The sequence below is a fragment of the Phascolarctos cinereus genome, unplaced genomic scaffold (assembly GCF_003287225.1).
Source record: "Phascolarctos cinereus isolate Bilbo 61053 unplaced genomic scaffold, phaCin_HiC Scaffold_3;HRSCAF=262, whole genome shotgun sequence".
In the NCBI taxonomy this organism is placed as follows: domain Eukaryota; kingdom Metazoa; phylum Chordata; class Mammalia; order Diprotodontia; family Phascolarctidae; genus Phascolarctos; species Phascolarctos cinereus.
The window spans coordinates 165,024,738-165,049,525 of NW_027555736.1; the positions used below are offsets into that span (position 1 = coordinate 165,024,738).

Here is a 24,788-nt window from a genome sequence, read left to right on the forward strand (position 1 = left end):
GCACAGATACCAAACTGATTTTCCTAAAGTACAGGTCTAGATACTCCTCTGTTCAAGTAGCTCCAATGTCTCTCTATTGCTTCTAAGATAAAATGCAACTCTTCAATGTCTGGTGTTCAAAAATCCTTCCCATTCTGACTCCAGCCTATTTTTTCCTGGATGATTACACATCCTTTGCATCATGTGTGTTCCTGTCAAACTGGCCTTTTGCAGTTCCCCATACACAGCATCCCATCTCCTTCCTCCACACCTTTTAACAGATTGTCCCCCTCAGGCGCCATCTCCATCCCACATCCTCTTCCTCCTCATTTCTGCTTTTTGAAATCCTTAGCTTCGTTCAAGTCTCAACTCAGAAGACACTTCCTTCAGTAAGCCTTTCTTAATCCTCCAAGTTGTTAGTACTCCCCTTACCCCAAATTACTTTATATTTATTTTGCATATTTTTTGGTATTTCCTTATCTGTACACATTATTTCTCCCTAGTAGAATTTAAGTTCTTTGAGCGTATGGATGGTTTTTGTTTTTATCTTTGTATTCCCATCATCTACTACAGGGCATGACACATAGTAGGTGCTCAGTAAATGCTTACTTAATTTAATTTACTAGATGTATACAGACTTTGTGAAAATTACTGTACTGGGCTCAGGGATATAAAAATAGAAGTAGCTATAATACAATGGCAAAAATAGAAGTAGCTATAATACAATGACAATGAATCATAAGACTTGGGTTTGAATCCCATACCTGTCACTAGCTAACAGTTTGGCCATGGTCATGACACTTTAATTTCTCTGGGCCTCAGTTTCCCCATCTGTAAAGTTAAGATAATACTATCTGTAGGGTCTACCTCACAGGGTTGGTGAGGACTGAGTTGATTCCAGGAAAGTGATTTGTAGCACTGTATTACTAGTAGCTCTATTCCTGTTGGTTTTTTTGTGCCTTACCTTTCCTTTGTTGGAAGAACATTTCTGTAATTGTTATTGCATTGAGAGCTACTGCATCTCCATTTAGGAAACCTTCAGCTACCTAGAGGAATGGAAGAGGTCCTGAGCCAAGGGATGGCAAGGACCCTGACATCAAGGGCTAATGCTGACCAAGGATGAGGTTCATTGTATCAGATACAGCAGCTCCGAATCATGCCCTAGTGAGGATTCATAAGCTCATAGGATCATAGCTTTAGAGCTGAAAGGGATCTTAGAAGCCATCTCGTCCAACTATCTCATTTTATAGGTAAGGAAATGGAGGTTTAGGAAGAAGACTAACGGACTCGCCCAATGTTGCACAGGTAGTATTAGGCTGACTTTCTTCCCTGATGGGTTAGAAATAGGGCCTCCCAATCACTGAAAGTTATATTAGCTATATTTTTGCCTGGTCCACCAATGGGGGCCTTGAATAAAAATTACTTTTTCCTATTGGCAATCCTGAGGGTTTGCCAATATTGAAGGAACCTTCCTTCCCAAAAGCTGTACTGTGAGATAGAGCTCATAGACTAAGAATTTTTTAAATATATTTTATCCCTTTTCACCTAGAAGGAATAAGCCTCATGGAAGAGTGGAAGAGGTTGCTGAAACTGACCTTATATTTCCTGCTTGTGTCTATATAACCTGATATACACACAAACACACACACGTATACATATATATTCATAAATTGACCTTATACTTCCTGCCTGTGTCTATATAACCTGATATACACACAAACACATACACATATACATATATATATATATATAAATTGACCTTATACTTCCTGTTTGTGTTTATATAACCCGATATATATGTGTGTACATATATAAACATACATACATGCATACACACATACACACACGCATGCACATACACATATATAGTCAGTCTGTTAGCTGACCATATGGTAAGAATGAACAAATGAGAAGACAGGTTAGGAAGGGGTGGACAGAGCAGAAACTATGACTCAGCCAGTTTCCTTGCCCACCTCTTCAAACCAAAATGGGACTTGGAATTTGTCAACATTCCCTTTTGAAATCTGGGAAGTGGTAGAACAGTAAGACCAGAACTTCCCAATGGAAGACTAGGAGACATCTGAGACTAGAAGGGACTCTATAGACTACACTACCATAGGTAGGTACTACCTACAGACTATGAATAATCTTGGCTTGGTAGCAGAGGAGGTCATCACCTTGGGACAAGTCACTTGACCTCAACTCTAAGGGAAAGATTAGTACAGGATTCTTAACATCTTTGTGTCTTAGACCCCTGTTGCCAGTCTGGTGAAGCCTATAGACTCTTCCTCAGAATAATATTACAAAGAAAATGAGTTATATTGAAATACAGTTACAAAAATATTTTTGAAAATAGCTCAAAGTTGGGGCAGCTAGGTGGCACAGTGGATAGAGCATTGGCCCTGGCGTCAGGAGGAGATGAGTTCAAATCTGGCCTCAGACACATAACACTTACTAGCTGTGTGACCCTGGGCAAATCACTTAACCCCAACAGCCTAAGCAAAAAAGAAAAAAAAGAAAAATGAAAAAGAAAATAGTTCAAAGCCCTCAGGCTTCAGCAAGAGAATTTCTATAATACTGAATGGATTTGGGTAGCAGCAAGGAAATCCACCCATAAGCAATTCTGGGGAGAGCAGGAAAGGTGAGGAGGAGAGACCCCATATGGGATATTCTGAAACAACACAAATAGGACCGTGGGATAGTAAAACTGAAAATTTTTGTTTTTCCACTCAATAAAGGGCATGAGGTTGGGGGTATGGTCTTTGTTTTCATCTGTAGAGAAAAACATTCAAAGTCTTGAGTTGGTATGTAACTTGGAGAAAGGTCACAATGAAGATTAAACCAATCTCTGGGGACAGTTTGAAGTATGAGATTGGGAGAATGACCCCATAGTCTATAAAGGCTACAACGGACATATTATTTACTAGGTCTATAGAAAATATGTTTGCTTAGTTATAGACTGGCATGTAGATTAATGAATACCTTATAAAGAAAAATCTGCCATCACCCAAGGGTCTTAGGCCCTTTATTATGAACCATTAGATTAGATGATCTCTGGGATCTTTTCCAGCTTTAAAGTTCTGTGATAGTATGCTTGATTTATTGTTGGGGATCTGTAAGGATGTAGAGGACCACAGGCTGTTCATGAGGTCTTACTGATGGGTGGAGGCCCCTCTTGGGTGATTGATCTATGAGCAAAGGTCGCCTGGTTCGGTGTTCCATTCTATGCATCTCTAACTTCCCTAGTTACTCATTAGTCATCAGCAGTGCATTTGTGATTGGTGGTAGGTAAGTGCACGGACTGTGCATGCACTGTCCTTGAGCACAGCATGGGTTTTACGTCATTGTAACTTGAGAAAGAGTTCCTGTTATTTTGCTATATAAGTAAATGCTTTGCTAAAAATAAACGGAGTTGCTGCCATCTTTTCTCCCGCCTCATCAATGTGTGCTGGGAGTGAAAGATCAAGCTGGTCTTGATTCTTCAGGTGATTGGGAAATCCTAGGTCCTAGGTAGGCTCTGTAGCCAAGTGAACTAGTTGTCCACAACAATTTATTTGTTCTATTCCATCAATTCTGCTCCCTGGTACAGACCCTAACGACCTCATTGTAGATGACTGCAATACCTTGCTGGTTTTTCTCACTGCCTCAAGTCTCTTTACTCTAGCTCATCTTCCACTCATCTGTCAAACTGAGCTTCCTAAACCATTTAATAAACTCCAGTGGCTCCATGTTACCTACATGATTGAATATAAAATCCACTATTCAGCTTTTAAAGCCCTTCATAACCAGGCCCTTTCTTTCCTTTCCAGTCTTCTTATACCTTACTCCCTTCTGTATATACCCTGAAGTCCAGTGACCCTGGCCTCGTGGAACACAACACTTAATTTCCCCACACTGAATGTTTGCACCAGATGTCCCACCTTTTGCAAGAAGACATTCGCAGTCCTCCTTAATCTAAGTGCCTTCTAAGACTATACATCATTCATGCACACACACACACACACATGCCATGTCTCCCTGAATAGATTGTGAGCCCCTTACAAGTTGGAATTTTTTTCTCTTTGTATCTTCAGTGCTTAGTTCACTTTGCAATTTCATTTTTGTTTTCAGCTTCTCTCTAGTGTAATCTTTGTCTTTCAGTATTTTGCAATCATTATTTCTTCTTGCCTCTTTACAATCAGTTGGTGTAAATCCTGTGGCACTTGTCTATGAATTTTCTTTTGCAATTGTTGCAATTCTACTTTAATTACCTTGCATGTCTTCTTCCAAGTCCTGACAGGACATACTTTTACTTTTACATTGCCATAATTGGTTTTTGGATGTAGACTGTTATCTTTCTAGATTTGCATTTTGTTTCTGAAGTAGTTTATTGTTCAAGCAGAATCTAAATGTCCAAGTAGAATCTAAATTCCTGTTAGGAATGTTGTGGTGGAAGGTTGGATTAAGTGACCTCAAAAGCCCCCTCCAGAGATGGAGTTATGGCATAGTGGTAAAGGGAAATTCCCCCATTTGATGTATACTCCTCTTGTTTTCTTGGCAAAAACAAAAAGTGCTGCTATAAATATTTTTGCATACAACCTCCCTCTTTCTAGTCATGTGTACATATCTTCCAATATAATGAAATTAAGAGAACTCAGAAATCTATGGGGTTTCTGGCAAATTTCTGGAACATATTATTTAAAAGGATTAAAGAAATGGTTTGTAAACACTTAAAAAGGAGAGTGATGATCACTAAGAGCTAACATGAGTTCATCAAGAACAGGTCTTAAAGTTTATTAGACTGATTAGTGAGGGGAATGCAGTTTGCATATATAGATTTCTGCAAAGCATTTGACAGAGTCTCTCTCATAATATCCCTATGGACAAGATGAAGTGATGGAAGCTAGGTTTTAGTAAAGTTAGATGTATTTGGAAACACATGAATGGCCAGATTCAGAGTTCTGTCTAGCATCTTTCCTTGTCCTTGTTTTTTTCAATCTTTTAATCAATGACAAATCAAGAGATATGTGGTATATTTATTTAATCAAATTTGTAGATAATAGGAAGATGAGAGGGAGAGTTAAAATAGTAGGCAACATTATTAGGACACAAAAAAGTCTTGACAGACTATAAGAATGGGCTGGGTATAATCAAATGAAATTTAATAGGGGTAAATAAAAAATTCCTACATGGGTTCAAGAAAACTGTATAATTACAGGATGGTGGAGGCATGTTTAGGCAATAGTTCATATCAATAAATCAATAAACATTTATTATGAAGGAGGTCTAGTGGATTGTAAGTTCAATTTGACCTAACAGTATGATAAAGCAGCCAAAAAAACCCCCAAAACCAAAAACCGGACACTCAGGCTATGTTAATAGAAAAATAGTGTTCATAACAAGAGAGATGATAACCTCAATGTCCTCTGCAATAGTCAAACCACATCTGCAGGATTCAATTCTGGGTGCCATATTTTTAGGAAGATATTGACAATCTGGAGAAAATTCAAAGGACAACTTTAACAGTGAGGAGACTGGAAATCATGCTATAAGATGATTGATTGAAGGAATTAGGGAGGTTAAGCCTGGAGAAGAAAAGACTTGGGGTTTTTTGAAGACAATACTTGTTTTCAAATATTTGAAGGTCTACCATGTGAAAAGAGAACTAGATTTGCTTTACTTGGGCTCAACAGATACAACCAGGACCAAAGTTTAGAAGCTACAGAGAGGCAGATTTTAATTCTGTGTAAGGAACACATTCTTAAAAATTAGCGCTGTCCCAAAGTGGAATGGACCTCCCTGGAAGTAGTTGCCACCTTCCACCCCTCCATTAGAGATCTTAAAGAAAAGGCTGAATAATTGCTTGTTAGGGTGTTATAGGGAAGATTTAATTTCAGGTATGAGTTGGACTAGAAGACTTCTGAAGTTACTTCCACCTCTGTAATTCTGTTACTTTCAATATATCTGCAGCAAATGTAGTTAAAGTTTTCTCCCTTCCACAAATGAAAATTTAAATAGATCATAAAAAGGAGAATATATTAATTTAATTTTAGTTCTGTTTTCATTTACACTCAGAAACTTATTAATTCACATATTTACAAATATATTTTGAAATAAAAGTAGTAAAACATAAAAGTCATTTATAGTATTTTTCTTTAGCTCATTCCCTTAATAGGATAACTGAACTTTTTTTCCTAAAAAGGTAAAATATTTCAGTAAACTGTGGATTAGATTGCATTGGATTAGTTATGTTATGACCAAAGGCCAGTAGAGTATAATTTTTTGGCAGCACTGAAAAAACAAATTAGGAAATTCAGGATTCCACTAATCCTTCCAATGAGAAGAATTAGTATCTGTTTATCTACTAAAGTTATATCTTTTAACTACCATGTAACAGGCTGAACCTAGAGTCAGATTTGTGAAATGCAAGGCCAAATGGGATATTATAAAATAATTGTGAAATTCAAGCTTATTTTCATTTGTTTAGGTAAAGTACAACATTTAATTTAAAATAAATAAATGGTAAGCTTTGATAATAAAAATGCAAATGTGTTTGGTCATATTGTAACCTTGTAGTATAGTATTTTGTCTATTTGTCATTTGTACCTTCTTCTCTTTCTGTGCCTTTGTCCATATAGTACATAGCTTTTCAAGCCTTCAATGGACTACCCCACCCCCCAATTCTTTTATCTATTGAGATTCCTTCCTTCCTTCAAGGTCCAACTCAAGTGCCACCTCCTCCATGAACTGAAAGTGATCTCTCCCTCCTCAAATTTCTTCTAGCACTCTGGGCCTCTCTTTTGCCCTTATCTCATTCTCTCTTGTGTACATGTCATTTCCTCTCCAATGGTAAGTTTAAGAAGAGTTTGATAGCAGGATCTTCAGTTTAAAGTAAGAAGGGATACTACAAAATCATCTAGTTCAATTTCTTCATTTGACAGGTGAAGAAACTGAGGTATAAGTCAAGTGACCTTACTAAAGTCACTGAAATTTTAAGTGTCAGTCTGGGGACTTGTCTTCAGGTCACTGACCCCTCCTTGTCCCATGAGAGCCACACTGTAGCAAGCGGCACCTTGTCTTGCACATAGTAGGGCCCCAATAAATAAACGTCTGTAGAGTGGAATTGCATGTCTCATTCCTCTACTAGACTTGCTTGAGGGTGAAAACTATGCCGATAAATCTTCAGATACCCATAATCAAGAACCAGGTGAGGCATGGAGCAGGTGCTCAACCAATGTTTGCTGAACTGAATAAAGAATGTCTTTTATATATTAACTTATTGAACACTATTAACTTAACAAATTATTCCTTCCTACGACACAGAGAAGGGACAGGAGAGGATCCTGAGTGTACTCTGGGGCAGAATCACAGTGTCCTAGATACCAAGGCCCTGGGGGCACCTCCCAAACCACAGACCTTTACAATACGGGCGCCAACAGGCATGAAATCCACGTTCAAATACGAGTCACCCGTCCCCAGTTCAGCCTCAATTTGCTCCTTCCATCCAGCCCCTCCCCATCCATTGAGATATCAATTATACACGTGAAGTCATGCAAAACATTATTTCCATATTAGCCACGTTGCAAGAAAAAAATAAAGAAAATGAAAAAAGTATGCGTCAGTATGCACTCAAAGTTCACGAGTTCTCTCCCTGGAGGTGGATAGCATTTTTTATCACGAGCCTTGTACCTTGACCAGGCCCCAGCCTACAGGGTGCTGAGCCTTCTGCTGTGAGTCCCATCCATTGGCCGGGAAACTCTGTCACTCCAGACGCCTGGGTCCCGCCCCGTTCTTTCCTCAGAAGGCGGCTTCTTTCTTGATCTGACAACGCCTTCCGCAATCGTTTGAGCCTCCTGGGCTCCCGTCCCAGATAATCTCTTCCCCCCCCTCCCCCGTCTCCCCGCCTTTCCCTCTGCCTCTTCTTTCCCTCCGCCTCCTCCTTACACGGTTGTTCCCCCTGCTCCCGCCCCTCCCCGCACCTCCTCCTCCTTCTCCATCATCTCCCGGAGCAGGAGCTGCCGCCACGGTCAGTGGCGTAGCCGGACTCTGTGTCTGGGCTAGACCGAGAGGGACGGGAGGGCCCGGATCGCTGTCACGTCCCGGGCGGGGGCCATGGGGGAAGCGGCCCTGGGCTTTCTCGACGCTGACTGAGAGCGGCTCCCGCTACCGCAGGAGGCGCCATGGACCGAGCCGCCGCAGCCGGGGACCAGGTACGCGGGGCCAGGCCGGGCGAGCCCCGGAGCCTGCAAAGGCCCGAGGCCCGGTGTGGATGCGGAAAGAAAGCCTCGTTCCGGGGCCGCGTCTGACAGCTCCCCCTCCCCGGGCTCTCCCGTCGTTCTGGGCTGGTTCTCCCGGCCCCCTCCCTACCCCCGCCTGGTGCCCGCAGCCCCTCTAGTGCTCCAACCTCGGGCCGGCCGGAGGGTGGGGGGCTCACCGCGCCCCCCGCCCCGAGGGTTCTCCTTAGGGGGCGGGTCTGACAGCTGATTTGGGCACCTGCGTGATTTCAGGTACCCCCCCCCTTCCGTGGGCTTGTCTTTAGTTCCCCCAGTCCCCCCACCCCCACCCCCACCCCAATAGTGTTGAGCTTCGAAAGGACAGTCCGAGGGATGTGTCGTCAGAAGGCGGGCACACATGAGAAAGAGGGCATTTCAGCGGAGGTGTCCTAGAAAGAAATGTCAGTCTGGGGGATACCTGCACCTAGGTGCTTGCGGGTATTTTAGGTGGTCCTGCGGTCCACCTCTTGCATAGTGACGTCCTCTCGCGCTCCCCTCTGTGGGGGAGCGGGTACAGACCCTAAACAGGAGGGATTGTAGGGCACACTTAAAAAATAGCAAAACAAACCTGGTTGTTTTGAAAGTTCGGAATGGTGGTTTGTAAAGAGATGGGGCATTCAGCGAACCAAATTAATTTGTTACTTGGTGGTTTTTTTTTTAAATTAAATCCGAGAAGGACTTATTTTGGTTTGGTTTATTTGTTTTTATTCCGAAGTCTTGATTAGTAATTGTAGAGCGATGATAGTGACTGGTTGACAGGAACAATTGAAATGCACAGTCCAAAAAAAAAGGGGGGGATTTCAGTCAAAAGTTTTAGCCTTTTTTTCTCCCTTCCCCAAAACTTCCTCCTAGAGCTGTTAACGAGAAGCAAATTTGATGGATATACTTCGTTTCCATGCGTGTCTTTTGCTGAAGTCCTTAACTAAGTAATGAAATGGTTAGTAATAGGATGGAGGAAGAAGAGAGATTCAATGTGGATCTTTCTTGGGGGTAGGAAAGCATGAGGCAAATTAATAAAGGGGTTCCCAACTTCCTAGGACTTTATGATCTAGGCACTCTTCTCTTCCTCTCCTCCCTTTCTTTCTCCCTGTCTCCCTTTCTGTCTTTGCCTGCCTCTCTCTCCCTCTTTCCCTCTCTTTTCCTCTTTCCGATCCCTCCCTCCCTCTCTTCCCTCCCCCTCACTTTTTCTCCCCCCTCTCTTTTCGCTCCCACTCTTTCTTCTCACCTTTTCCTCCTCTCTCCCTCCCCCCCTCTCTTTTTTCTCTCCTTTCCCCCTCTCACTTTTAGATGTGTATATGCACACACATATCTAAAAACATGAATGGATTTGGTAGAATAATATATGGAATTACATAAGGGAATATTCATAGGAAAGGGCTTTGGCAAATATATTTTGTGTTCTGTTGACCTTGTTAATACCTTTGCCTTAATTTTTGTGGCTTGTCTGACTCAAGTATGAAAAGTATTTATCAAAGATGGCTGACTTTTTGAAGTGTGACAAAATAAGAGATTGTTGAACCATTTCCTTGTTTATAGGTGTAAGCTAATGAGAGGGTTAAATATTTTGGTTATTCACCAGGATGCCAGAGCAGTAACTAGTAATGCTAGTGTGTACTTAAAATCCCTTTCATCCTAAAGGAAGTGCAATTAACCATTTAAACAACAACTTTTAACATAGCTATTTAATTGAATGTGATCATCTTTGTAACATGAAGTGTATGAGGAAATAATTTCTGGTGAAGGCTGGAGATTGGTACCAAGTGTGTGTATTCTGTGTGTGTGTTTATCTTTCTACCCAAAAACTTAGTTGGTTCTTTTCTTGATAAGTATTCTCTTAATTCTCTATCTGGTTAGACTGGCCTGTGATGTTTTTTGCTTAATGTAAAAGAGTATATTTAAGAGTTTCTGATGAGGGATTTGGAGTAAGTGATTTCTAAGAATATAAACCTATTAGCCATTAAAAGTACTGTGATTCTGTAAATATTATTAATTGTAATAATGACTACAACATTTGGAAGAGACTATGTCCTAGAAAATTCTAGTAGTTTTTAAGATACTTTTATATAAAAGCATATATTTTGATTGTAATTGCCAAGAAAAACAGGCAGATTTCTAGATTTCATTTGTGTTCTAGAACAGTAGGTACAATGTGTAGCTTTTTCTTGAAAAAAGTAGTGTGAGGAGAGATAGGAAGAATTAATAACTAGATTTTATTTTATTAAATGTTTGATTTCAAACATGGCAACAAAAATTGCAGATCATAATCTGTTACGCACAGTGAAAGAAATCTTGTTTCTGGAAATTGAAGTATGAACCAATTTATTTACACAGACATAAGAACTGAGTACGCAAAGTTAAAAAATTGGCCTGCTTTCCAATGAGTAACTAATGGAGAATTCTGCACTTAGAATTTGTTGACTGTTTTGTTACTTTCTAAGAATTAAAGAAAGCAGTAATGCTGTGAGGTCTATGTATGCATATAGCAGGAATTATAAGGGAGTGGAATTTCTTATGATGTCTTCCCTTTAAAAGTGCGTTTTCATAATTCCCAGTGCTTTAAAAATACTAACCCAAAATGTGTTCATTTTTAAACTGTAGAGTTAGGGTAGCCAGTACTGGCTTCTATGTCTGAATGTAAAAGTAAATGACACAGATTTCAAGGCTGTTCTGTCACTGTGTCAATAATTAGTAAATACAGACTAATAAATAGTACTAGTAAATAGTATGTATACATACTGTACTACATCCCATATTTTATTTGAATTGGATTAGGTTATGTCTACTTACTTGGTTTTTTTTTTTAAGCAAAAAAAAGCAAGTGAATAGGAATGCAAGTGGGTAGGAAAACTGATTGTTAACAAGTTAAAGTTTCAGACTTTGATTTTTCTAAATGTGTTCTGAAGTCTTGCAAAAGTTTTACATTTAGACTGAAGTTACTCCTGTAGTTTGTTTTGGCAAGTGCTTTATTTAGTCAGTGTAAACATTTTGAGTAAATCTCCAGGCAGTTAGGAGGATAGCTTCTGGGATTTTCTTGAGTACTCTTTACTTCATTATATCACACTTTCCTTCAGAATGTACTTTTGGCTACAAGAGGCAAAATATCTTAAAGAGTGACTTCAATTTCCATTCTAAAATGGACAAAATACAAAGTGTTTTTGTGATCTGACTTTTTTCCTTTTCTTTAAGTGGGAGGTATAATTTCTTCTGAAACTTCATTGTGAGACATTATTTTCTAATGCAAACATTGAGACTTAGTTTTACATTGTTTGGTATAGAGGAAAAGTCTACCTTCTTTTTTTGTAATTTCATCACCAAAAAATGTGCATTGTAGATTACCAACAAATAATAAATATATAGATGGTATTTATCCCCTCCCACAGCAGGCCTAGCATTAGCTGCCTCTGTGAGCAATTGTTGAATTTAAGTGGGCTCTTAGTAGCCCATTGAATATGTTTGAGTAGACTAATGAAATGGATTTGAAGTAAGACTTTTATCTCTTTCTAAGTTCTCAATTTTGGGAAGTGGTAACTTGAATATGCTAGCTGCAGAAAGAATGTCATTAATAGCCTCTACTTCTGTAATTTCCCCATAAGATAGTTTACAATGAAGAAATGAGTAAACTCCCTAATGTACCTACTATAGGTGTAATTATATGGACATAATTTTTACAGTGATAGTTTTTAAATTATGAAATAATTTCATTTAAGATATACTGAGTCTGAAGAACTTTGGAGAATGAAAGATAATTAAATTTCATAGTTGGTTTTTTTTTAGATAACTTAAGGCAAAAGTATAATTTAGCATTAGTAATACTAGTTTTTTCCCTGGATGTATTACTGTATTTTTAGAGCTGTGTTTCAGAGAGTCAGATTCTTGATGTGAGATTTCTGACGTCTGAAAAATAGATCTTGAAAAATAATGACTATTCTCTAACCTCTAATTAAAACCCAAATTCAAATATGTAGTAATAAAACCAAATTTTAACATACCTATGTAGCATGTTCCTTCCCTTACATTCCCGTAGCACACTACATTTTCTTGCTGGCTTCAAAATTTTCCTTTTCACTTTCAAACAAATACAAGTGGATTATTTCTCTAGTTTTCTCTAGTTTAGTGCTATAATCACTCCCAACATATTGTTTATATCTGCTTTATCAAATTGTGGTATATGAGAGAACAATTAGAAATTTTAATGTTGGCTTTCCTGATCTCTGGGTTGGGGGAGGGGAGATAATACATTTTAATTTGAGATATGGAACTTCCTAAAGATCTTTAAAAACAAACAAGATCTTTTTAAAAAAAAACTATCCAGTGCTGTAACTGTAGAATATAGTTTACCAGTCTGTTCCTACTAGTGACATCTTCTGTGTTTGCAGCTGGTGATGACTACAGTAGCTTTCTTTGAGGCAAAGAACAAAGGAGTCATTTGTATTTATTGTTATTTTAATTGTTGGAATGAAATATATATAACTAGTGCTATTGAAAAAAGCATATCAAATCAAAGGAGAAACAAGCTTAAAACTGAATAAATATGAATTTTCTTTGCTTGCAAAAAATTTTGTTCTAAATTATACATGTGACCTATTGAGCATTTCATTGATCAGGTTGGTAAAAGTCTTATAAAATGTACTTTGGGCACCACAAACTGAAATGAGTGAGAACTGTTTCTTATTCTGAACTGAACAAGACTTTAACCGCAAATAAAAGAAATATTTTGCAGAGATATATTTTTTTGTAGAGAGGTTACTACCATTTATATTGATTATTTTCATTTGGGAGTTTTGTTTTTATTAGTTTTTAGTATCGCTAAAATATAGTCCATTTGATCTGGAAATATTCCTTGCTTTAAAAATACATTAATATGCACAAATGCAGATTTACAAAACAGTCCTGTTAGATTATGATTATTCACATTTCAAAACAATTTATTGTTTTGCAAGAGGATTTTAAACTTATTTCTGGTTCATTAAACAGTTTGTTTCTTTTAAAAAATTATTTAAACACAACTCTGCAGGAACATGTGCATTATCAAAGCAGAGGGAACCCAAATCTTTGAATTTCTTGTTCATAGGAGCATAAATTTGGAGTTGGAAAGGACTTTAGAAGTTGTCTAGTTCAGTTAGAGATGAGGAAACTGAGGCTAAGAGAGGCTTTGGTGACTTTAGAAAGGTAGCACAAGGTCTGATAGTAAGTAGAGACAGAACTTGAAGCCATATTCTTCAACTCCCGTGTCTACTACTCTTTCAACTATATTTGAAGGTATGACTTTTTTTTGATTTAGAGAAACTTTCAATTATTATAATAGTCCCTTGCTATCTGTTCATTGGTGAGCCATTTGATGTGTTTCTCCTACCACTTAAAATTCTGTTGGTAAGAAGTGCTAACTTTTTGGACGATAGTTTGGTAGTGACATTTTGCCCTCTGTTTACCTATGGTTAAGGTAAGCTATAGTCTAAATTTTGCCTTCTTAAAGGTCCTTAAATCAAATGAGAATTTTAAGCACTGAATTTAACCACTTTAAAACATTAATACTTTTAAAAATATTTTTATTTAAAGTTTTGAGCTCCAAATTCTATCTCTCCCTCCACTCCTCCCTCCTTGGGACGGTAAGCAATCAGATATTGGTTATACAGGTGCAATTATGTAAAACATTTTCATACTAGTCATTTTGTACAATAAGACTTGAATAAAAGGGGAAAAAATAAAATGAAAAATAGTATGCTTCAGTCTGTATTCAGACAATATTGGTTATTTCTCTGGAGGCAGATATTCACCATTAGTCCCTTGGGATTGTTTTGGATAATTATATTGCTGAGATTAGCCAAGTCATTCACAGTTCTTCATTGAACGATATTGCTGTTACTGTGTACAATGTTCTCTTGGCTCTGTTCACTATGCATCAGTTCATGTAAATTTTTCCAGGTTTTTCTGAAATCATCCTGCTAGTCATTTCTTATAACACAGTAATATTCTATTGCAATCATATACCACAGCTTATTTAGCCTTTCCCCACTTGTTGGACACCCCTTTGATTTCCAATTCTTAGCCACCATAAAAAGAGCTGCTGTACATATTTTTCTACGAATAGGTTCTTTTCCCTTTTTTTTGGATGTCTTTGGGATATAGACCTAGCGGTAGTATTGCTGGATCAAAGGTATACACAGTTTTATAGCCCTTTGGCCATAGTTCCAAATTGCTTTCCAGAATGGTTGAATCGATTTACAACTCTACCAGCAGTACATTAGTGTCCCAATTTTCACACATCCCTCTCCAATATCCAACATTTTCCTATTTTGTCACATTAACCAATCTGATAGGTGTGAGGTGGTACCTCAGAGTTGTTTTAATTTGCATTTCTCTAATCAGTAGTGATTTACAGCATTTTTTATACCACTATAGATAGCATATCGTTAATATTATATCTACTTCAGTTACTTGAGAGTTAGTGTTAGGGAGAAGAGCAAAATTGAGTAAGGAGCTTGAAGATTGTTAAGGAAAAAAATATCAAATTAATGATCTGGTTTTTTGCGCTTCCTTTTTTTAAGTAAATATTGTTTGACTTCTATATAAGAAAGAAGAATATGATCTATATCAATGTCAATTACTATTTGTATTAATTAACGTGGTCTTTTGACATTTGCAAACTGGTTTTTAGAGATTATCTTTTGAAATTTACAGTAGCCCTGTTAGGTACTACAGGTGCTCTTCAAGCCCATTTTAGGGTTGAAGAAACAAGCTCATAGATGTTAAAGGGCCTCATAGTTAGGAAGTGTCATAGGTAGGACTTACACGCATTTCTTCACTCTGAGTCTAGGGCTACTACTCTACTACAGATTCTTATGTTTTGTACAGGGACCTCGTAATATTTTTTTGACAGCATTGCCTGACACTAACTCATAATGGTGTTGAGAAGCCTGTGCCATGTAGGTTTTAATAGCTAACAACAGGGGCAGCTAGGTAGCGAAGTGGATAGAGCACCGGCCCTGAAGTCAGGAGGACCTGAATTCAAATCCACCCTCAGACCATACACTCGAGACTTACTAGCTGTGTGACCTCTGGGCAAGTCACTTAACCCCAATTGCCTAAAAATAAAAAAAATTTAAAAAAAATAGCTAATGACATTGTAAGTCAGGTTTTCACAGATTTTTAAAACCTAAATCAAGCTTTTTATCTGGGTCTTTGAACTTTAAAAAAATTATATTTCAATATAATTGATTTCCATTGTGATCCTATGTATATTCTTTTATGCTTTTAAAAACATTATTCTGAGAAAAGATCCAGAGGTTTCCCCAGACTTCAAAAGGAGTCTCTAATTAATCTCTGACCCAAATGAATTAAATTGATATCAAGTAATGGGTGCTGAAACTTTCTTCTCTCACAAATTTCATTGAAATTTTGTGGCATAAAATCTTTTGTGATTTTATAATTGCTGAAGATTTCACATTCAAGTTAATGAACTTGATAATAATTCAGAATTTTCCTACAGTAATGTAACATTAAATATTCTAAAATGTGTATTGTTACATTAGTGACACTTTGCCGTTCAAAGAAAGATACCATATTTTAATTCATCCAAGTTTTTTTAGAAAAAATAAACATTTAATATAGAATATATACTTTTTGAAGTTTCAGAATTTTTATACTGAATTCATCTTCAGTTTTCCAGCAATTTTTATCAATTTAAGAAAGTTGTTTCTTTGTGTTAAATATTTAAGTTTTATTTCACCTTAGTTGCTTTCTTTTGAGTTAGATGTCTATATTGTGTATTGAAATCTCAATGCATGCTTTTATATTTTTGAAGTAACTATTTTAGCCTTAATCCCAATGCAAAAGGCAGAAGTTAGTAAAGCCCAAACTATTTTGTCTGTGGAATTAAATATCTTACTACTAAGTTTATTTTTAGTCTCTGAAGTATGACTTCCTTGTATTCTTGATTGCTTTAACAGCTTTGATTGCGCAAGAAGAAGTGATTTCATTGAAACTTGGTGACCTTTTATGCATTTTCCATTGTTTTAATTGATGGATTTGCATGAATAACTCGGTGGTTGTTCAGCTATTTTAAAGTGACACAACTGTTTCTCTTAAATGTTCTGTGAAGGTTCTGAATAAAGAGAATTCATTGTTATTCTGAAAGACTTTCTCTTTTGTCAAATTTGTATTGGTTTTTACATTTCTTTTAATCAGATTTTAATTCATTTTTCTATTTTTCTCTTAAGAATGTCAAGCTGTCTGCCGAAGTAGAGCCGTTTGTTCCTCAGAAAAAGACTCCTGATACACTTATGATCCCAATGGCACTTCCTGGTGATAGTGGAAGTGTGAGTGGAGTGGAACCAACTCCAATTCCCAGCTACCTGATAACTTGTTATCCCTTTGTGCAGGAAAACCAGTCTAATAGGTACTTTTGGAGAGAGAGTGTGTGTGTGTGTGTGTGTGTGTGTGTGTGTGTGTGTGTGTGTGTGTGTGTATTTTTGGGGGAAAGCAGAGTATGTTTCTTAGGCTTAATTGTCGTTATTGGTGACATAACATTGGCACTTTTTCTGGTTCATAAAAATGACTGACGATCCTTATAGAATTAAACTTTTGCTTGAAGCTTGAAAAATCAATTTTTAAAAGTATTTTTATATTATAAAGTACAAACAGAAATGTTTCTATGTGTATATGTAGATATACACCTCATGTTAAAGTGATGACCATAGGAATGTTTTTTCATCATTCCATGAAATTCTTCAGTCTTTTTTAAATTAAAAATTGAATTGATGAGAGGAGAGAAATGAAAGATGGAGGAAGAAGCCAATAAAAACTTCTTGGGTCTGTATTCTATTTCATCCCACTAAGATAAGTTTTAATACAGTGATAAATTATTCCCAATCTTTGATTTAGCAATAAGATCTTGTATGAATATTTAGCATTTATTTTCAGTCAGAAAACATTTATCATAAGCTCTAGGTATTGGGTGCTAGTGCAATATTTACTTCTCAATCAGCTATTTTACAGTCTAATGATTAGAACTTACTTGTTTTTGCATCTGTATAGACTTTTCTAGTCATAACTAGCAATGTCATTGCTACTCAATTTGTCCATTTATTACACAAAATATGTGAGCTGAAGACGGTAAATCTGTACTCCAGAAATATTATGCACTCAAGTTAATTGTCCCCAAATGTTGAAGACTCTTAGATTTTGAGTATTGTTGTGCTGGTTATATAATGGGGTCTGAAGGAATTGTTTTAGTTGGGATTTTGCTAGTATTTCATAAATGTTACTGAGTGATAGAAGTAACAGAAAACAATTTTAAAAGAAATAACAGAAAATTAAGGACAGCATTTAACTTTTCCTTTGATGGGATATATGTTAATATAGTCATTTACATGTGATTGAGTGCTTTTTCTGGATTTTAGTTAACTTTTGACAGCATATATTTTGTTTTTATTAAGGGCATCGTTTTTAACAACCTTAGCATATTATCCTGGAGAATTCATAAACAAAGCAATAATAATAAATATTTGTTAATATTTTTGAAATTATATTGAATAGTAGTTTTTTTAAAAGCCAGTATCTTTTGTGCATGCATATCTCCTATATGCTTGCATATCTCCTATATTTGGGAAAGTAAAATAAAGAAAAAAAGATTTTCTTTATAATGTTCTCTCTTTTCCTCTTCTAACATCTGCCCCTTGCCTCCTTCCCCTACTTCCCAGCCACCTTGTTTTATATGAAGTCCTAGACCTAAGCCCCTTGCACACCTCATCAGAAGAATCCTTGAAGAGGCTGTAAATATAAAATAGGAGGCATGTCCCTCTTCCTCCATTGTATTTGAGAACCTCAAAAGTGTGCCCTACTGAGATTAGTGCTGCTGGAATAGACAGGCTTATTGCTTTTATTTTTACTTCTCTTCTTGCGCTTAGGTAGCATTTCTATTGCTAGAGGAGGGAAGTGGCACACAAGAGAGTGTCTATCCATGTTATTAAGGAAGGAGTATTGAGAAAGGAGTAAAAAAGCAAAAGTAGAATCTTATATGATCTTTATATGATGACCTTAGCATAAGTCTTTACAGAATACTGCTATAGCTTTTGGAATTTGTTGGGGGTTGGGGATGCTGTCCTTGGTAGATCTAAGAGTTAGTTGCTTAAATAAAATTATATTTCCTAGATTTTAAGATGAAAACAGTGAGAACTCAAGAAAATGGTAGGCTTAAGTAAATGTGGTAGATTCTGTTCAGTATTTTGTGATGCAGTTGAACTCTGTTAGAAGCCATATTGGATTTATGTTTAATACAGAATAAATCTTTTCACGTATATATAACATTTGAGTCACTAGAGCAAGGCAAGGTAAACTTTGTTTCCCATGATAGCATTACCTGGAGGTTCTACTGAACTATTTTCTTTTTCACGATAGAAAAAGTTCCTTGTTTTTACTTTAGATTTTAAATTTAGACCAAAACTTTTAGACCTTAAACATGATTTTTTAGACTTGTTTATTGAATAAATTTGTTCTCCTTTTCTATTGGCTTTACAGACAATTTCCACTATATAACAATGACCTACGATGGCAGCAACCAAATCCAAATCCTCCAGGACCATACCTTGCTTATCCCATTATATCTGCTCAGCCACCTGTCTCTACAGAATATACATATTACCAGTTGATGCCCGCTCCATGTGCCCAAGTTATGGGATTTTATCATCCTTTTCCTACACCTTACTCGAACACCTTTCCAGCAGCAAATACTTTAAATACTGTTCCCACAGAATGCACAGACCGTCCAAATCAACTTGGACAAGTCTTCCCACTGTCCAGCCACAGAAGTAGAAGTAGTAACAAAGGTCCCATTGTGCAGAAAGTAAGTAACTTCCTTGACTTCTTCAAAAGTGTGAATATGTTTTGTTATTGTTGGTGCAAATAACTTATCATTTACAGTTTAAAACTATATTAAAGAATGTAGGGGCCGCTAGGTGGCACAGTTGATAGAGCACTGACCCTGGAGTCAGGAGGACCTGAGTTCAAATGTGCCCTCAGACACATAATACTTCCTAGCTGTATGACTCCAAGCAAGCCACATAACCCCAATTACTCACTAAAATTAAAAAAAAATGTAGTAAGTGAAATCTTTTGAAAGGCTCTTCTGCCATGATCCAGGGCAAATATCAGTTATTTCAATTTTTGTCTGATTTTTGTCAGCATAGGCACTTCTGCCACCATCCCAAAGTCTAGCCTTTCTCTGACTTGGTTGATAGTTTCTGAGAGTTTATTTGGTGCTGTCACCAACCTGGTGATGCATGCGCCTTTCCAAATTTAGCTAGACTGGTCCTTGGACAAAAGACATGTGTTGTATCATATACAAGGACAAATAACATTTATTAAATTTTTTTTCCTCTGCCTTTCAGTTATTTTCAATGAACTCTTTATGAGTACTTTTTTGTTACCTCTCATAGTCTTTCAAATAAATTTATGTAATCATAATATCCTTGTGCTTCCAAAGGATTTAAATGTAATCACTTGTGAAGCAGTTACTTAATATATGCTTAGGGTCATGCTAAGCAAAAAAAATAAATATTTTATACATTATTAATGCAATTCGCTAAATTTAGTAATGAAAATTGAAACTTAAACAATATCTGGGATTCTAAAAGGTGCCTGACTGGCACCCATATCTGCTGTGATGGGTTTTTTGTTTTGTTTTGTTTTTTGGTGAGGCAGTTGGGGTTAAGTGACTTGTCCAAGATCACACAGCTGGTAAGTGTTAAGTGTCTGAGGCTGGATTTGAACTCAAGTCCTCCTAACTCTAGGGCCAGTGCTCTATCCACTCTGCCACCTAGCTGCCTCTTGTAATGTTGTTTTTATGAATTTCTCTTAAGTTCTTCCCTTCCACTCTTATGTTGATTCTGTTTGTATTATTGCATAGAATTGAAAAAAAATATGTTGCATAAAATGCTGGACAATATAAGTAAAGAAGCATTTCTATAGCTGCTTTATATTGGGAATAATACATTTTCTTCAAAGTTTAGTTACAAAAGTGAATTTTTGTTAACATCTTGTTTTTCTCATTTATTTAAATAAAAATTCCACCATATTTAGCAGAAAATAAATTTTCCTAAACCTTAGAAAATGAAATCAAACTTTAGAATGTTGAATAACCTTTCAGAGGAAATCAGGTAGTTTGAGAATATCTTGCTTATTCCTTTTGCTTCTGTGCCATCCTAAACTATTCCTTTTGGTCCAACTTTTTTTTCCCCATCCCAAGGATTAGGTTTTTGTCTTTTCCTTCCCTTCTTATATATTCCATCATCTGTGGTTACTCATCAATTAGAGGTAGTTCAGGTTGACCTTCTGTATGGGTCTGTTTGATGTGCAAAGTAAACAGACATCTGCATGAAGACTTTGGATACATACACTAGGAAGAGTTTTTTCCCTTTTTTTTTAAACTGATTAAATCATTAATGGTATTACTCAGTATTAACAATACCATAGAATCATACCTTCTCAGTACAACTTTGAGTAGCTTCAAAATGAAAATTTGAAGCTGGCTAGCAGGTGAGTAGGGAAGGTGAGTCATTTGCTCCGTTTATGATGGAGACTAAAGATAAATGATCAAGATAGTCTTTTGAAATAGAACAGTTCCTCTCTCTTTCTTCCCCCCCACTTTTGACTAAATATCCTTGAATTAATGGAGTCATTGAGAGCATAAATGAATTTGTTGAATCTAAGTTATAGCAAACAAGACAACAAATTCTGTTTTAAGGGTTTTTAGGTAAAGGATACTTTCCTATCTTGAAGCCTTAATTTTTCAACTGGCAAATAAAAATCCTGTCCTGCTCAGTCACTTAGAGTTGACAGAATTAATCTTGAATAGAGCTAGAAGCCTAAAAGATGACTTCTCAGTTGCCATGTCTATCAGCACAGCAAGCCATTACTTTCTCCCTGACCCATGAAAAGACTTGCATTGATTACAGTGTGCTTGGAGGGGGAGGGGGATAGAAACCAGAAGTAGGCAGTTGCTGTAAAAAAAAAAACATTGGGTGTGTCTCTGTCCCAAATAAATCTACACTGCATTGATAGTTGTCCGTTTGGAATTTCTAAGGAATGGAAGCTGTGAGATGGTGAAAATAAGGTGAGAGCACATGAAGCACACATTCCAAAAAATGAGAGATGCTATGTTAGAGGGAATTAATAACTAGGTTCAGTTCCTTAAATTCAGAATTCTATCAAGTCAGTTATTGTTAAGCAAAGAATAGCCATATAATAGGAATTCAGAGTTTTCCTTTTTTTTCCTTTTTTGGCAGAAATCATTTTATGCTTTTTTGTTCTCAGCAGAAAATTCTTACCCCATGATAAGTATATTTTAGTAAAACAAAAAGTCAGCTTCTTGGTAAGGGTGATCTATTTTAATATTAGATCGTAAGTTTCTGTGTCAAGTACTTAGTATAATAGAATTCTGTAGTTAAAAGGGGGTTTAGGAATCATCAGTCAGTTATTAAGGAACCCTGACTTAATAGTGACTTAGAAAATCACCAATTAGCTTTATGTCATATTGTCTTTTTTATTTATTCTGTTAAACAATGCATTTTAATCTGGTTGGCACTCCAGAGTTTTATGGGCCTCCAACTTGACACCTCTGATTTAGTCCATTCTCCTCATTTTACTTGTATTTATTTTCACAGTATTATTTTATTGAAGTAGTATATTATTTTTTCAATTTAAATCAGCAGCAGCAGCTTTTACAGCAACAAGTAAAAAGTAAAAGGCCACCAGTAAAAAGTGTAGCTACTCAGAAAGAAACCAGTGCAGCAGGACCTGATAATCGGTCAAAAATTGTGCTTCTGGTGGATGCTGCCCAGCAAACAGGTAAGAGAAAGCGGTACATGTGGAGGTTCTAGACTTCTGGAGGTGGAATCTTAATTTTAAAAATTGCTTATGTCATTTTTAAAGTATATGGTAAAATAGTACTTTACTATTATAGAAAGCCTCCCCATTCTTTCCTTATTTTGGTCTGCCAGTTTATAAAATTCCTTGGAAGTAGGGAGTTACAATCTGTTTCCTTTATTTTTTAAACTTATTTCCTCCATTGTCTGCACAGATTGTTTTGTTATTTTAAGGTGGTTGTTATGTACTAGGCTTTTGGCACTGACTTTTTTTTTTTTAAAGAACCATTGGTTTATATAAAATTTTAAATAATGAAATTATATTTAATTTCCTTAAAGGAAAAAGAATAAATTGAGACATAAGGTGAGAAAATTAGAATTGGACCAGATTGTGAGGAATTTTAAATGTCAAAGAGGGATGTTTATATTTATCCTAAAGAAAATAGAAAGCTACTAGAGACTATAGTGAGTAGAAAGTGAGTGGTGCAGTCAAACCTGTGCTTCAGGAAAATTGCTTTGGCAGCTGTATGGAACATGAATTGGAGTCTTTATTTGAGGCAGAGAAACCAATCAGAAATTTGAAAAGATAGAAATTAATATTTCCTCTGATTTCTACTGTACTGATTTTGCAATGTAATGATTTTATACTGTATTGATTTTTATAATGGTTAGCATCTGCCTGAACTCACCTGTTCAAAATGAGGTCTCTCCCAGTGTTAAGAGTAGAAAGGGAATGAACTCCTGCAACTAGCCCCTGAGACATTTGCTTGCCTACTGGGTTAACCTGGGACTTCTGTTTGTTGTTTGTAAACAGTGGACCAGCTTAAACTGGAGCCCCTCCCCATGGAGAGGTCTTCGTCCTTGCCCTTCCTTGTGCTTATAGGGATGGTGTGATCTCCCCCAAGGGGACAGCTAAAGAGGGGGCCCTGATTTAGGTGATTTTTTTTTCTAGTTAAGATTGCTAGCGGTAGTTGAGGCCCATAAAGCAATTAGCATGCCAGTTACTGTTCAAGGGAAATATGTTCAGCCACACCTGAAGGCCCACCCACTTTCCCCGCCTTTAGTCAGTCCTAAGGCTCCCTAAATACCCCACCCCCTTTCCTGCATCTCAAAAGAAATGATCTTTTCCTGGGGTGGGGAAACTGCAGCCACATGTGGCCTTCTAGGTCCTTGAGTGTGGATCCTTTCAATATTATCTTTTATACCACTTCCTTACAAATCACAATTAACATGCTGTGTATACCTTACTTACGCCCACTACACATCTTTCCATTGCCCTTTGGGTTATTGGTAATTTTAATTCTTCTGGTATTGGAGTGTCTCATCATTGGGAGGAATGCTTTTATTAAAGATGGGCTTTTGTAGCTGGGAACAAGTAGAGATTATTGGAAATAATTTAAGTTTTTCAGATTCAATCTAGTCTTATTTTTTCCTCTTCCTCCTCAATTCTGAGCCTAGATTTTCTATTTGCAGTGCCTATCCCAGATACAATACACACATTTTTGGACAAACTTGAGAGACTGTCTGTACAGCTGCAGGTCTGGCCATATAGTAGAATTGGTGTGTGTTTTTCATCCACTTTGTTTTGTCTGCACTCCAGTGGATTTCATTGAGGAGTCTTTATAAAAGTGTTCTAGGGCTCAAATAGTTAGAACCTGTGAATCCTTTTGTTTGAATTTTATGTGGGACTTTTTCCTTGACAATGGCAAACACATTAGGCAGATTGTAGTTCTAGAGTGGAAGAGACCTCAGAGTCCATCAAATTCAACCTCATTTTGTATATGTACAAAGTCTCTGAGGCCTTTGGAGTTTATGTGAGTTATACAACACAAGGTTATACAGGTGGTAAAACTGTAAAGGAGTTTTTTGAAAACAGGTTTTTCTCATTATAGATTAAGTACTTTTTCCATAGTTTCACACAGCTTTCATGGTGTCACATCATTGAGCAATGTTATTTCCATAATTGCAACTATCATAACTTTGTGTAATTTAAGTGTTCTCTTGCTTAAGCCTTCAAAACTGCATTTTGTGCTACAGTGTATAATGCTATTTTATAATAAAATGGAATCTTATTTTCTATATTTTTCTTTCATTTGTGTGATCATAAAAATATAGTTTATGTAAGAAAATAGTTTGCAAAAGCTTACTTCTACTCCATATATCAAGTATGGTTGTAATGCATGTATATTGCATTCTCACAGAAATTTATATTTTATTTAGATGAGAGAACTGTGAGTTGATAGTTGCTAATGTTTTGGTCTCTTTTTTTTGGCAAAGGCATTCTGTAGTCGCGGAGTATAAAATAATATTGAGCTCCCTGAGTTTTTTTTAAATTGGACTGCTTCTCTTACTAATTTCTTCCATATGTATTTGATCAGGTCCATCCATTCTTCCCAACTTCATTTTTTTTCTTTACTGTTGTCACTTACTTACATTGTACATTGGGTATTGAGGTTCTACTTCTGATGAGAATAGTGTGATGATATTTGACTTTTATTAAAGACAATAGATGACTATAAAAATTCTGGATAACCTGTTCAATTTAACATCTTTTTTGTCCTACTTCCAGTTTCATCAACAAATATTCTTGGAATAATTTGTATATAATACCAAGCTATCTATCAAGTCACTTTTTCAACTACTTTTTGCTGTTTTGACAAAAATTTTGCTCATTGTCTTTGGTAGCGTTTTGCAAATA

General features: G+C 36.6%; 1 protein-coding gene across 3 annotated transcripts in view; it reads left to right on the forward strand.

Moving 5' to 3' along the window:
* The first annotated feature begins 7,809 nt into the window (after positions 1-7,809).
* SECISBP2L (SECIS binding protein 2 like) overlaps positions 7,810-24,788 on the forward strand; it is a 78,890-nt gene continuing 61,911 nt past the window's right edge. The window contains exons 1-4 of one of the 3 annotated variants that reach the window (XM_020977697.2): positions 7,810-8,168; positions 16,448-16,626; positions 18,747-19,071; positions 21,935-22,073. In XM_020977697.2, coding sequence (XP_020833356.1) covers positions 8,139-8,168; positions 16,448-16,626; positions 18,747-19,071; positions 21,935-22,073 — 673 coding nt within the window. In that variant the 5' untranslated portion in view covers positions 7,810-8,138. The remainder of the gene's footprint in view (positions 8,169-16,447; positions 16,627-18,746; positions 19,072-21,934; positions 22,074-24,788) is intronic. The other 2 variants (XM_020977641.2, XM_020977553.2) reach the window with 2 other exon arrangements.